Genomic DNA, 15,242 nt, shown 5'->3' with positions numbered 1-15,242 from the left:
CTATCTCTCTCTCTCTTCTGTAGCACAGATTAAAAAAAAAATCTTGCTGTAAATTGCGTGATTGGGGAGATAGCCTGCTTTCAAATAATTTAATTCATGACAAAACCTAATTACTGTCAGGTAATACCCTGTCAGCTTTAATGCATTTCATCAGTCATAATGAAAAGAAGAGCATTTTATGACCCATCTAATTATCATTACATTTTAGGGGAAAATGAATGGCATGGAGCTGAATGTTAACTATTCCATTTTATTCCTTTACACATGTGGTTTGGCATATTATTCACTAAGTTCCTCCTCTCTCTCTCTCTCTCTCTCTCTCCCTCTCCCTCTCCCTCTCTCTCTCTTTTTCTGGCTTGCAAGTACAAGTGTGGGGGAGATGGTAAATTTGAGAGGAAAAGGGAGATGGGGGGGGAAGAAGGGGGTGGGAAATGCAATTAGAGATCTGGGTGTTTGTCCCTTAAAAAAAATAAGGTGACAAAGTGGTTAATGTCTTGCAGGTTGGTGTTGATATCAGGAATCTTACTGCCACAGTCCAAATAGAGTACTAATTACTGCGAATGATGTCACCGTAGGCAGAGGAATAATCCCATCATTTAATTAGTTGAATGATTTAAACAAAGATTTGCATAGATGCACTAATCAGTTGCCATGAATTACAGAGCAGCAGTTGCCAGCGAGGGGTAACAGATCATACAGTTGGAGGGAAAAAAAATCTCATCTCCTTGAACATAATTAATTTAATTGTCCTCATTAGCTGTACCATTTGTTTTGATTTTATTTCTCCCTTTCCCCACACATACTTCTCCCTCCCTCCCTCTTTTCTTCTTCTCAGTGCATTGGCTGAGAGAGGGAGCGCAGGAGACACACACACGCACACGCACACGCACACACACACTCTGGGGTGTTTTCAGAGTGGCTCGAGCAGAGAGGTGGGGTAGAACAGCAGGAGCTGTGCGGATGGGTGAGGTGCACGAGTGCCTGCTTAGACGGGCCAGAAAAGCCAAACTTAAGAAATCTGCCTATGTACAGAACAAATCAACTGAAGGGGTTCTTATTAATCCGCCGTCTGTGACTTTCGTTACTTTTCAGGTTAGTTCTGAGTTTTCTTGCCTTTTAAAGGGAGAGGAAAGCAAACCACATGCTATTTTATTATGAGCTTTTAAAAAAGGGGAAGGGATAAAAAAAAAGTCAGTTATCAATGCTCTGTTATTATTCCTTAGGAAGAGACACATAATTTGGCCTAAATATTCATGGGGAGGGGGGTGCTTTGATTTTTTTTTTTTAACTAGGACTAGATTAAAACTGATGGTGCTGAGAAGAAAAAAAAAGTTTTTTGAAGTTCAACAGTTGAATCTTTCTTGGCCCTTAAAACATTTCAGCTAGAGTCATTCAAATGTGGACTGTTTTTAAACTTGACCTTTGACAGGGCTTTATAAAATCTGGTGGGGACGCTATGATAATTACCAGAAAGAGAGGATGACTTTGAAGTTTGAAAACTTAGGGGAAAAATAAGATATTTTAAAACTACCAGTAGCCTTTACAGATATAGAGAGGAAAAGAGGTGATTGGGGACAGCAGAACCAATTTCAATTAAAAAAAAAAACAAAAAAAAAAAACAAAAAACAACCTGTCAAGGCCTCTAAAATAAGCCTATGAAGACAGGGCAGTAATGATGAAAAACTCTATGGCTGTCTGACCGAGTTAGTTGTGAAAACATGTTTCTTGTGCTCTTGGGTGTTTCTCATTCTAGCATGTGAACTTTAAATTGCAAGGTGTTCAAGTAATTGCAAGAAGTGTATCCGTGGGGGTGGGAGGCGGTTCAGTATTGGCTAACAAGGAACAAGTTCACAGTTTGGTTCTCGGGCCGCTGGAGGCAGGGAGGAAGGGGAGTATGCCATGCCCTGGACCCAGCTTGTGCGGCAGCACTGCCCTGCTGAGCAGAGACTTTAGAGAGTTCATTAAGGGAAGTCAGAGACCGGGCAACTGCAGCCACCCCCCAGACATTTCCTAAAGAGGACAGTTGTGTGTGTTTCCAGTTCTAGTAGCCGTTTGACTCTCTTGCCTTATTTTAATTTCCATAACCGGTGGCTTCCGAAATGGCTTTGGAAGACAGTTTGCTTTAAATGTGGGCACCTATTCCAAAATGCCCTCGTTGTTTTAGGAATTCGATCCTTCTCCTCCAGGGCTCTTTCGCAGGACTTCTTTTGGACGGGTCCAGAAGGTAGGGTCTTCCCCAGCCGACTCCTGCAGAGGTCACTTTTTGTGCGCGGGTCGTCCCCAGCGTTTGTGAGTAGCATATGCATGTGGCTGTGCTGACTGCACTCGCAGGCTTGTAAATTTTCACCCTGGGAAATTAGCAACAAAGCCCGATCTGTCTCGTGGCTGCTTTGCACTTTCCGAGGGCGGCTGTACTTGACTGAGCTGCAGAACAGGCACACGAGAGCGAGAGCGAGAGCGAGCGAGCGAGCGAGGGAGGGAGAGAAGGAAAGGAGAGAAGAGGGGAGGGGTGGGGGCGAGAGGTAAATAGTCTTAAATCGGAAGGGAGCTGCTTCTCTGTGGTCTTGACAAGCGCTGCCTGGGCTCCGCCGGCTCAGTAATAACTGAGTGACCTTTTCTTCGGCTGTATTATGTCTGGCTGGGAAGGGATTGCATTTTGCAGCTGAGAGCCGGGGCTTCCTCCAGCTCGGCTCCTCGCGTGCTGCTGGGGTAAGTTGTCTTGAGCCAGGACGGAGAGAGACAGCCTCGGACTGCAGTTGCCTAAAAGGAGGACACCTGTGGCTCACATGCGGTCAACACCATTACTTGGCGGATCCTTGAGGACCTCATTATTTTAAACTTAAAAAATAGAGACTCCCTCCCCCCTCCTTTTTTTTTTTTTTTCAAACAATGCTTCTTTTTGACCTTTCCCAAGGAGAAGCACTACAAAGCAGCCACTGTGCTTTCTGAACGGCCTCCCCCTGTATCGCTTAATTGAGAAGGTAAGTGCAGCAACTGTGTATACACGCGTCGGCTTATTTGTGGTGTGTGTGTCTGCGGGTGCGCGCGTGCGTGTGCGGATGTGGGTTTTTTTTTTTTTTTTTCTTCCCCAGCCTCTCCTAATGAGGCATAAACTGGGGCTGCAGCCCAGCTCCGCACTGCAACTTTCGCTCGGGCTGCAGCTCTGCTGAGACGGTTTTGTTTAAATCATGTGAGGCTTCATTATTTTTATGATGAGACATGAAATAGATGCAGGCGGAAGATGTGGAGGGAAGGAGGGGAGAGCGGCTGCGGCGCGGAATGTCTCAAGTACGACTCGAGTGGATAATAGTCAAAGTTCAGGATGAGCCGCAGCATTCCCACACCCCTTACTCCCGGGAAGAGAGGGGCAGGGAGAGTTTGGAATCGGGAGAGGTTCGCTCCGGCCTGGCCCTGGGGAAGAGTATTCCGTCCTAGGTGGGCTCCAGACCCCCTGCTGCGTACTTGCTGGGATTCACAGCCCCCTCCCCCCGAGAGTTGAAATCACAGTCTTGCGGTTCTTGGGGACACTTCTGCCTCTCCCCACTTTTCCGTAATAAGAAAAGGTGGTTCCGGCGAGATGGAAAAGTGACTGTTTGCAGGGGGGCTGGGGGTGGGGGGCGCGGTGGGGAGAAGTGGCCACGAGAGACAGGTTCCCTGGAACGAGGTGCCCACGTCCTAACAGGAGGAGATTCAAACTGATGCAGCACATTTTTACGGGGGCTACCCAGATTGCTGTTATGAAATACAAGTCAGATTTATGATCTTTTTCATATTGAACATGATATGCTATGCTAACGCTGCATGTGACAGTTTAATCAAATCCATTTGTTACCACGAAGCTAAAAGGGGCCGCTGGGATTTTAGGATTACGGGCAGAGTTAGGGAAGCATGTGGCTTTGTCATTCGCCATCATTTTGCACACCGCCACACTGCGAGGGGCTCTGTGTGTGCGCTCTGTCTCGTCTGGCCGCCCTCATCCCTTCCCCCACCCCCTGCCGCCACTCCGACCCGCTCCCAAAGTGGCTTCACAATAGTCGGTCCTCGGCGGTGTAGGCTGCGCACCAGGTCCACACTTGAGCTAAATCCAGGAGACCCCCTTCCACTTCTACCTTGGGCTCTGTGCTCAATGCGAAGCTGCTGCAACTCAGGCACGCCTAAGTCAACTCATGCAGAAAAAGGAGAAAAGTTTTGGTAAGGTTACAATCTATCATAGATGCACTTTGCCGGCGCTCGGCACTCTTGACTGCTCAAAAGCTTTCCTGCTCTTCCGCTGCTTTTGTGTCTTTTTTTTTTTTTTTTTAAAGATCCGAAATATTATTGTTGTAACTGCTTTGGAAGACTGCTGCTTAAACCAATTAATCTTGCTAGGTGCAACAAATACTGCTACATTCTTTGCAAATCATCCCTGTGTGGCTGCGAAGACACAACCACAAAAGGCTAGAGCATAAACTCCATAAGGGATTCTTTGTTAGAGTGCATGTATGTTTCTTATTTTTTTATTATTATTTTATTATTATTATTATATATTTTTTTTTTTTTTTGCATGTGAGCTGCATCAAAATTGAACTCAGTCTTGCAAATCTCTTGTTGGCCTTTGCCAAGCACCAGCACTTTGCTGCCATGGTAACTGTAATTAAACTGATAAGAGTGGAAAAATGTCAGTATCTCTGAGCCTTGCAGCTGCATTGGAGAAAAAGGGAATCAAATTGGTTCCCAGCTCCATTGCTCCAAAAGGGGAGGGGGTGGTGAAAGGATGGGGAGGGGGTTGGGAGTTGAAGGGGCAGAAGAGAGTTAAGCAGCTCCAGCGCCTGAGATCTGGGGACATCTATTTGCATTGTTGTCCCTTAGGGGGCTGCAGCCTGTAGGGATGCTCTGGGCCAGTGAACAGAGAGAAACAAGCTTTTAGGCCCAATCCAGTTCTCCAATCGGGTCTGGGGGCTGGGGAGAGGATGAAGATGGGCAGGAGGAGAGAAAATCTTTTGTTTGGTACCTCTTGGCAATCGAATGGCCATGTTGGCCAAATTCTTTTAATCTGTGTCACTGCTCCCAGCTGCGGAACCTGCATTCCCATTTTAGCATCTTCCTGAGGCACCTCATCTCTGCCAACCCCCTTTATGTATTCCCCCTTCCTGTTCCTTCTCCCAAATTGTTCTCTGTGAATCTTCCGACAGGGACAAAATGTTTTCCGTTCACTATGTGCAGTTAGTCCAAAAATATAAAAGACTGTGTCTAAGTGCTGCAAATCTTTGATTATGATGATTTTTTTTAAGCCCCTGTGTGTTGTGGAGTTGTGGTTACTTTGTTGTGTTAACTACTGAAGCTGAGACCGCGCGGATGAATGGCACAGAACAAGGGAACATAATGGAGGCAATCAACCGTTAGGCCGCCTCACAATGCAATCCAGGCAATTAAAAGCTCACCAGAGTTTAAATGAAATGGTTCTACTTATTTCTGCACACCACACTGCACAGGCTATTATTTATGTCTTTTTTTTAATTATGATTTCCCTTAAACTGTCAAATAACTCAGAATGGCAGGGTCTCAGAGGCAATAAGAATTTCCCTCAGAACAATTTACATGCCAATCTAAAACTAGTTATGAGTCCTGATGTGCTATGAGCAACTTGTGAAATGTTTCTCCGCTTCCGAACGCATAACTCTACCCAGTCGTGTTCTTCTGGATGGTGAGGGGCACGGTGGGGAAGGGGGCTGCTGATGCTTTGTGCCTTTTAGGTACATGGCAACGTGGTGACTACTAAATGGTTCTTTTTCTACAACTGTTAACTTGAAGAGTATTGAAAAGATTTCCTTTTCAAGAGAAAGGTGATGATGTTCTCTAAAAGAAGGTACCAGGATGGAGGGTAAAATATCAAACTCCTTCAAGCCCAAGGCCAAACAGAATGTAAGAGTTTCAAATATTAATTGGCCTCTGAGTGCTAAATTAAAATGTCAACACAACAAAAACATTTTGTGAAGACAAGCAGGGTAGTGTTACTTGTGCCAAATGTTGGTATTCCCTGTCCTGGTTACAAAGCATTTTGAATAAAGATAGCCGTCCTTCTCCACTTGATGGTAGGAACTCAACTGAGGGAAATATAGCTTAGCTACAACTAAAAGGGATTTAAAATTTTTTTTCTAGCTTTGTGATGTAAAATAACAATAATAATAATAGCCTTATAAGTTGGTGAATTCGAATAGCCAGCCATCTCTCGATGTTTTCAGTAATGAAATACAGAATGTCATTTAGTAAATCCAAATTTCCCCCCTCCCCCCAGGTATATGGTTAAGAGGCACTTGGATATGTTCTGTACCGTAATTAATGGGATTTATTCCTTGTGGAACCTTGCTAGAAGACGGTAACTAGTTCTGATCAAAGAAACTTCATTTGTTAGAAGTTCTGGAGAGTGAGATTTAGCAGAGCTATCAAGGGTTATGATTAATCTACACTAGACCCTTAGCTCCTTCAAAGAAAGGGAATAGAAAGCAGGCTATAGGAACACCACCTGCTCTTCTGTACAAATCCAGCTGCTAGTCTGCAGCTTTGACTACCACACTGTGCAGATCATGCAGCAAGAACATCCACCCTTTCTTCCCTGCCAGTCCCTAGTCCATCACTCTACCAGAGAACTTATTTGGTAATGGAAGTTCAACATCAAAACAATATTATGTGCAATCCATGCATTATTTGTACCTAGAAAAGTTATTCAGCTCTGAGGGTACAGTGCCTTGATGTCTCTTATCAATGTGATTAAAAATGAAAAAAGAGTGTGAAGGTAATGGAGGTGAAGCCTTCATAAGGAGGCTTCAGAGGAAACTGAAGAAGGTTTAGCTACTTTGGAGTAGGGAAATACTCCAAGATTATGGCTTGGCATTTCTTTTCTTGGAACTGTTTCAAGTGCATCTACATTTGGCGTTTTGTAGAGTTTGAAACTTTATGTACAGGAGAGGAAGCATACTATAGTAGTGGGATCTCTGGACTGTTAGAAGACCACCAAGTCTAGTGCTTACCTGTCATTCAGCATCGAGCGAGTCCTTAAACTCTCTTAGGCCTCCGTATCACAATTTGTAAAATGAGGGAGTTAGGAATCGATGATGTCTCAAGTATTTGGTAGTACTTAGAATAAGTTATTGGATAAATATGAAGCTCTCAATAGTTGGTCCAGCTTTTTTTTTTTTTTTTTAAACTGGGTATTTGACACTTAGGAAAGAAGAAACTCAAAGGGGAATAGCCTTTCACTGAAAACATTTCAGTCAAGTTGTAAAAACCACAGAACCCAGCTGGACTCCTTATTTATGATGGAGATGTATCTCTAAAGTATATAAATTTTATATATATGTCTGGTGCCCTATCTATAACATAATATATTTATGTATATATGTTTGTGTATTTTATATGTATTTAGATTTTTCCTTCTGTTGTTTTTTCTTTCCCCTATGATATTAATAAGTGTGTGTTTATGGTAATAAACCAATCCTGTACTTTCATTTTATATGAAAGCGTACAGTATGCAGTCAGGTAATCTGCCATTTATAGAGGCACTGACTCATGTTTGTGAGTATAGATTCATTTGTAAAATTGTAACATAAGGAACAATTTCAAACAGCAAGAACACAGAAGGAAGTATTTGGATGCAAACACACAGTGTAGAATTGGGGAGCTTTCTGGGTGAGCTTCTCTATGTTTAACTATAAACAGCCCCACTGCTAAGTCAGGTTAGTGTCTTCCCATTAGGGTACACTCTCCTTCCACCATCAAGCACAAATCAGGTGAATTTCTAACCAATAAAGAAAAACTCATTTTTGACTCTTATAGACGGTGCATGGACTAGTTTGTTAAATAGCTTCCTTTGAGATTATTACTCACGTTTTCTTCCCAAAGAAACTGCACTATGCAGAGAATGGGGACACTCTAAAATTATTTAATGTTACTTAACTTTGTGTATATGATGTCAACATCATGTCAATGTCAATGTATACTATGTACAACACGAATGCATTATCCCACCCCCACCCCCACTGTCCAGGTGCAACTTTATAAATGATTTAATAAGGACTTTATAATGTTTGAGGCTTTTGTTTCCAAATTTTAGTTTGATTTCAGGATAGCCCCAAAAGGGAAAGTCTAACGCTCCTTGAGGAAAGCAATATTAAATATTAAACTTGTTGGAGGTCTTTTGACATCTTTTGATTCTTTCCTGCAGTCCCAGCTCTCTTTTTTGTTTTTGTCTTCCTTTAGGTATACAAATGCTCTCAGTCCAGCCAGACACCAAGCCGAAAGGTTGTGCTGGCTGCAACCGAAAGATCAAGGACCGGTATCTTCTAAAGGCACTGGACAAATACTGGCATGAAGATTGCCTGAAGTGTGCCTGCTGTGACTGTCGTTTGGGAGAGGTGGGCTCCACCCTGTACACTAAAGCTAATCTTATCCTTTGTCGCAGAGACTATCTGAGGTAGGAATTACCCTTGCACACCAGTGATGACTGGATTCCTTTTAAAATACTTTTGTAAGTGTATTTTTTGGTTTCATTTCCTTACTACCAGCTTCTATTCCTGAAAGACATTGACCTGTCAGCCTTCAAAATGTTGCCAGGTGCCTATTATGCAAATTCTTACTCGAGTAATGGCCAGTAAAACATGATATCGAAAGTGATTCCATTTGGCCTGCCTGGATGCTCATAGTTAGAGATTGGTTATTCCACCACCCGTATTAAAAGCACCAGTTCATGGCAAGGATGTGGTTGGTAGAAATCAGCATATAAGTGTTTCATTAAACCATACCGACAAGATAGGCTGAGCTTGACACAGAATTGTTCAGCAATCTTCCTGTGTCTCGTTTGTCAGAGAAAGTTCAGTTTGAAATTATTAACTGGTATTTATTAGCATATTTATTATACAGTTTTGACAACTTTCCCCAAGTGTGAATCTGTGTCCCCACCCTCAGTGGCATTCCAAGTGGTCATCACAAAGATATCACGGAGCATTAACAGCTTCAGACTTGCTAGTAGCATTATGGAAACTAACACAGTAAAGATCTCCATCATTATGGGGAAATGAAAGCCACTCTAAACATCTGATCAGTTTGAGGACAATGCATATATTCTTGCTTAAAAAACCATGAAGCCCACTATTTGTTTCCCAGCGTTTAGCACTCAATGCATGAACTGGTATTTAAGAAAAATTATTTTGCTTTTCAGGGAACTTTGTGACTTGATTCAGCTGCAAATTACATATATTAATAAAGTAGGAGCTATCAAATTAGAGAAATGATATATGGCATCATTCGGGTTTTCATATTTGATACAATTAATCATTTTTCTAGTCTGACATTAAGCGATTTATTTTGAATTTTCTCCCTTTATGACACAAAATTTATCAATCAGCCGTAACTCCTTAACCATCTTGGTCATTTTTGGGAAGTGTTTTCTAGGGAATTTGGTGCTTCTCAGTATATAATTCAGTTATTTTTAGTCTGATTTAATCTTTATATATAAAAATGTATCATTTGATTAGTGATAGTTTAAAAGGGTGAATCCAACACTATTTATCAGATTCTACCCCCTGCCCCCCCAACCTTAGGATTGCCTCAGCTGACAGCCTCCTGGCTAATTATGACCACTTGTTACTATCCCTCTGTGTTCCAAGGGCATAAAATACGTGCAAGGTGCCAACAATAAGAAGTGACTCCATAGCCAGGATTTCCCTTATTGTGGTGGCACAACTAATCAGAATTAACTTATTCCATGAATTCCCTTAGAACTTCAGTCTTTGAACTTCTTCTTTGAAATAATTTTTTTTCCTCTGCTCATTGTGAATTAGAGCCTCATTTCCACATAAAGCATTCGCATTTTACTTTCAGTGATTTAACAATGCTTCCTAGTTTTGCTTTATCTTTACTAACCAATGGTCATGGCTTTTTGACTTTTTTTTTTTTTTTTTTACTTTTACATTTGTTTGCAACTGCAGTGTCTCAAGTGGATTTATGTAACAACAGTTCCAAAACAAGGAGCTTATATAAGTCTGCACAAAGTTAAGGTGTTCTAGTAAGCAATAAAGATAAAAATTAAGTAAGATTTAAAGAAAGTATGTTGAAATAGCCGGATTTTAAAAACTTAAAATTTGCCAATGTAATACCTGTATCGTGAGTTAAACTGTTTTACAGTTGTTGATATAATAGCAAGCAGAGAAGGAAACTTAGATTGTGTTATTCTTATGGTAATAAAAATACAATGTTTAACTGCCCTTTGATAGTCTCAAGTAAGTGTTTTGTTTAAAGGGATTTATCAAAATAGTTTTCATATCAAAAGTGCTTACCCTTCTCTAAGATAGGTAGATGTTGCTGTTTGTGACATTACTTAGTTGATTTCTGGTAGACTCAAACTTTTCATGTTTGGTAACTTGTTAAAAAAATCATACCCTTTCAAATAAAAACCTGGGTCCTGGTTGCCAATATATTCATTTCTCAGAGTATAATGTCCTCTTAAGTTGGTCATTACCACATTAATAGCCAGTTGTTATGTTAACAGCCTAAGGATTGTTAACATTTCAAACTAAGTTGTTAACTGCAAGCTTATTCCTTATTTAAACTGAAGGTTTGTTGTATATAATGTGACTTCTTTGGCAAGAATTCATCAATACTTAAAACTTGCAGAAGCGAAATGGGGAGTTGGTATATGTGTAAAACTGTGTTATGTGTTATAGATTATGCCGCAGATGTGGTATATAGTTTTATGTAAGAAGTATGTATCTCCATGACATCGTGCCCATGTTCAGCAGCATATGTCTCTTACTAGAAATTTAAAATAGTCTAATTCTATATGTCACATAGACAAATACAATTAGGCAAACTTTATTTACAAATTAATTTCTTTGAATGGTGTAGTCATTCAAAAATGTTTATTGGATGCCTGCTGTGTGAGAGGCATAATTCTAGGTAATAGATGAAATTAACTAAGAAAAAAATAAAGGTGTACCTAAAATTGTTACACAATTTTAATTGTTATTAATTACACAAAACCTGTTAAATGATCAGGGAGCAAGTAGTATTCTGTGGCTGTCTTCTCGAGTTTTGAAAACAATTTTTCTCATTTCCCTTAGTTCACATTTACTTTTGTATTTTGCACAAAGCTTAACCATTTAAGTCCTATTCAAAAGTCGTTAGGTTCGTTTTTTTGTTTTTGTTTTGTTTTGTTTTGTTTTTGGTGTTTGGATATTATGTGATTTCTTTGAGGCACCAAACAAGCCATAAATAACTTACAGGTTTGCATTTCTCTCTCTAAATCAGTAGGTATCTAAGTAAGAATATGGAAAATGATAAAGAAGAAAGTAATTTTGTCTGTACTGGTAAATTATTGATTGTAGGTATTATCTTGAGTCAGATAACTTTTTCATTTCTAGAGAACAGTGAAATATTTTTTTCCAGTTGTATTTAACTTCCTAATTAACTTCTTCCAAAAAAGAAAACAAACAAAAAAATCAAACACTTGTCATGCTGAACAATGAATCTTGAAGTTATAACATTTTATTTGCATTACTTTGTTTTTTTTTAAGTTCTTTGAATAATAAATACAAGAATTTAAATCATAAGATACTTTCTTAGAGTTATAGGAACTATTATTGTGGTAAATACAATTTCTCTCAGATTTTTCTCTCCTTTGTGGCACAATTAGCTTTAAGAAAAAGAAATATGATCTCACCATTTATATACTGAGTTTCAGAACTCCACAATTCATTTTCCATAACGGGGCTGGTATAATGTCTTTTATTTCTCTGTAGAATATACAATGTACATATCTGATGAGAGAGAATTTGCCAGTTTGTAGGATTGTTCTCTGCCTTTGGAAACTCATTAGATAAAGGAACAGAAGGATTGACTTTTTAAAACTTCCTCTATTAACATGAGTTCTGACTTAAACTATGAAGTCAATCTGCCCATCAATATTTATACGCCAAGACCTAGAAATCTAGATGTTAAAAAATGTATCCGACACATTCATAACTTTTTCATTTTTAAAATTAAATGTATGACAGATTAGATGGAGGAGCATCTTTATACCTTGAACTAGATAGAGCTCATAACCAACAGAATACCCAAAGTAGATTAATAATTCTTGTATAAAAACAGAAAAGTTTTAGTAATGATGTTTATGGGACTCTTGTCACTGCTAAGCTGTCCATCACCCTTGTCTCATTTTGGAAAATATGAAAAAAAGTAGTGAACGTGTAATCAGAGTTTTAGAATTAAAATCTTGTGGTGAGTGTTACAAAGTCAGAACGAGGAGAAATAACAAACTACTTTACTTTTCAACTTGGAGGAAGTAAAGAATATCAGAATTTACCTCTCAAGACTTTGGGAAATTTTTGCTTGTTTTTTTTTTGTTTTGTTTTTTTGTTTTTTTTGTTGTTGTTGTTAAGCCTATAACTTCTTACTTGTATATTTTAAGCATCAAGTCCCTGTAGGCTGCATCTTGTATGTCTGAATGGTGTCTTACCAGAGAATGTATTCAAAGCTGTTTGCTGTGATGTTATGCCATGGAAGCTGCTTATAGCTCTTCCTATATGAGAAGCTGAAAATGCCTTCTGTAAAATTTAATGTAATTTGCTATTTTTATATCTGGGAATAATGTGTTTAAAATGAAACTGCTGGGAGAGAATGATGCTTCATGTCCCACTATAGCTGCCAATTAACAAAAAGCATTTGAAGGTGTTATGCTGACTATAATTTTACATCCTTTAATAGAATAATAGAACGACTTGCAAATAGAAATTTAAACTTAAATGCCAAATGCCACATAGAGTATTAATCTGGCTATAACTTTATTTCAGAGTAATCAAATCCTGTGCCCTAAATTTTTATATAAAGTTTAATTTATATTTGTGCGTACATAATTACAACCTTAAAAATAAACACGAACGTGTTAATATAATTTTATCTGACAGTTCATTGCATAGATTTTTTTTTAATGTTGAATAAGGTGTTTATTCTCCCCCCCCCTTCATTTTCCTCTTTTTAATATTAGGCAGTTGAAAATATCTTCCCCAGAAATCAATCATTATTATTATTTGAAAAATCACTTTTTATTGTTTTAAATTCTGAAAATTTAAGCTTTTACAAGGAATGAAACTCCTCCCAAATGAACTTTTTTCCTACAACCTTCGTTTCAGTTTTTTGACACTTCATTATTATCGTAATTTTTATGATATTTAAATGTCTCACATAATCTTAGTATGATGAAATATTGTAGCATATGAGTCTACTAGACCCCATGCCCTGTTAAAAAATATTGTTTTATTTCTTGTAAATGATCTTACCTTATTTACAACTTTATAAGAAGTTGTAATTTATAAGAAGTTGTATTATTGAATTTTATTTTATTTCAAACATTTTACACTCTATACCATTCAAGGACCAGTACAAATCAGGAGTGATAATTTTATTTGCTACAATATTTTGAGAGAGTGCCCCTCATTTTTGGAAAAATTGGTGGATTTTCTGAGCACCAACTCTGTAGCAATCTCTGTTAAAAATATTTCACATGCATATAGAATTTGTCGTTTGTAAATTTATCTACGACATCTTTCTGTCCTTGCCCTGTAATGCATCCATTTTCAGTGGGGTATTTAACATAATGAATTATTTTAGTGTTGTGGCTTTTGTTTTGTCTTGTCTTATAGACGACATATTTTCACTGAAAATACCTCCCTCAGGATACCTCCCTCAAGAATATTGAAAATTTGAAAATACTTCACACTGTTTTTATATTTTTATTGTTTTTTTTAAATCTTTTTATAAAGCATGGAATACTTCAGTCAGGATAGTTCTTACCCATAAGATGGATAAGTTAGACATACCTGACTTAGCAGAAAAATATTCTGTTTCTACAAGTATATTTAGGATTAAATGCATCTGGAAGAACTACATTTGAGAATTGCTAAAATTGCTTATTTTGCACTTTATAAATACACAGAACTCTGGGAAAGAACCTCTATTTTTGGTTGCTCTTAGTGTATATCAAAGTAAGCCAGCATTTCATTTATAAACTCACCATTAACTTCCATTAAGTGACTAATAATAAATGTTAATGTTGTGTTTTGACTGCATACACATAATTTATTAAGGAAACTCATTTGAAAAATATGCTGAAAGTAGTAATTTGGTAAATGGTTTTGATGCCTATATGCACTGCAGAAATGTATTATGTAGTTCAGTTTTTTGCCTCACAGAAAAATTATATAACCTAAAAGAATTGCACGAACCTCAAGCAGACATTATACGTTCCTTCATTACACTGTGAAGCATTGAAATCTTATTTTTGCATATGGTTTGGAAACATTTTCTGGTTCTTAGGAGAATTTCTTCTATTATTCAAAAGTTTTATGCTGGCACCTCATCCTGTCTTCAAAAAAAAATTAGCCAACGTTTCTCACCTTAATCCATATAATAATCGTTAAGGTAGGACAAGATCTTGAAAACAAGGAAAGTAAAAATAAAAACAGCAGTATTCTTTCTATTCAGTTGGCCAGCTATTTTTTAAACGACATTTGCATTAACTGTGTTTCTTCAAAAAGGCATTTTTCTTTCATTTTAATTTTTTATTGGCTTATATAAGTGACTACTCCTACTGATACACGGAATTACCCCTTGCGAAGCATTAAAGGGGTGTGGGTATGTATACGCATGCCACGCATACAGATGGTAGAATCTATATGGCCTTAGAACGAGCATTGGCCTTAGAACAAGCATTAACTTTTCACAATCAACTTTCACCAGATCACCATAGTTTGACAGGCATTAAAATTTGTAAAATTGGATACTCGATGCCAGCTAATTTCTTAGTATTTGTAACTATAACACTGACTTATTCTTACAGGGTGTTCACCATTCTAAAAAGAAAGACAAGTTTTATGATACTATAGAATGCCTAAGTATATTCCCTTGTGATTTTTATCACCCAATTCTGTTTTCCTCAGCACCGATGGAGTTTGACACTGTCTGTTCTGTGTCTGTTTCCACCATCATACCATATTTTTTTAATGATTAACTATATATTTCCCTTCTCAAGGCATTTATAAGAAATTTATTTTGAAGCAGAAGCTTACGTTGTCAAGCAAAAAGTGTGGCATTTAGATTTTTATTGTTGACTTTAAAGCAATTTCTTTTGCCTATTAAGACTTTTTGCCCCTTATTATTGATATTAATGGATAACTTTCCTCTAAAGGATTTAGGACGTAAGCTTACCCTTTTAT

At 38.3% G+C, this 15,242-nt stretch overlaps 1 protein-coding gene across 8 annotated transcripts in view; it reads left to right on the top strand.

Annotated features, from left to right (window-relative positions):
• The window catches only part of LMO3 (LIM domain only 3), a 213,934-nt gene that overhangs the window by 154,973 nt on the left and 43,719 nt on the right, over window positions 1–15,242 (top strand). Inside the window, exons 1-3 of one of the 8 annotated variants that reach the window (XM_045463182.1) lie at window positions 921–1,092; window positions 2,915–2,981; window positions 8,236–8,449. In XM_045463182.1, the coding sequence (XP_045319138.1) occupies window positions 8,244–8,449 (206 nt within the window). In that variant the 5' untranslated portion in view covers window positions 921–1,092; window positions 2,915–2,981; window positions 8,236–8,243. Of the gene's footprint in view, window positions 1–919; window positions 1,093–1,975; window positions 2,225–2,914; window positions 2,982–3,168; window positions 3,191–3,645; window positions 4,192–8,235; window positions 8,450–15,242 lie in introns of those variants that run through there. The other 7 variants (XM_045463181.1, XM_045463183.1, XM_045463187.1 and 4 more) reach the window with 7 other exon arrangements.

This window comes from Leopardus geoffroyi, chromosome B4, assembly GCF_018350155.1.
Source record: "Leopardus geoffroyi isolate Oge1 chromosome B4, O.geoffroyi_Oge1_pat1.0, whole genome shotgun sequence".
Lineage (NCBI taxonomy): Eukaryota > Metazoa > Chordata > Mammalia > Carnivora > Felidae > Leopardus > Leopardus geoffroyi.
This window is presented reverse-complemented; position numbering and strand designations above follow the sequence as displayed.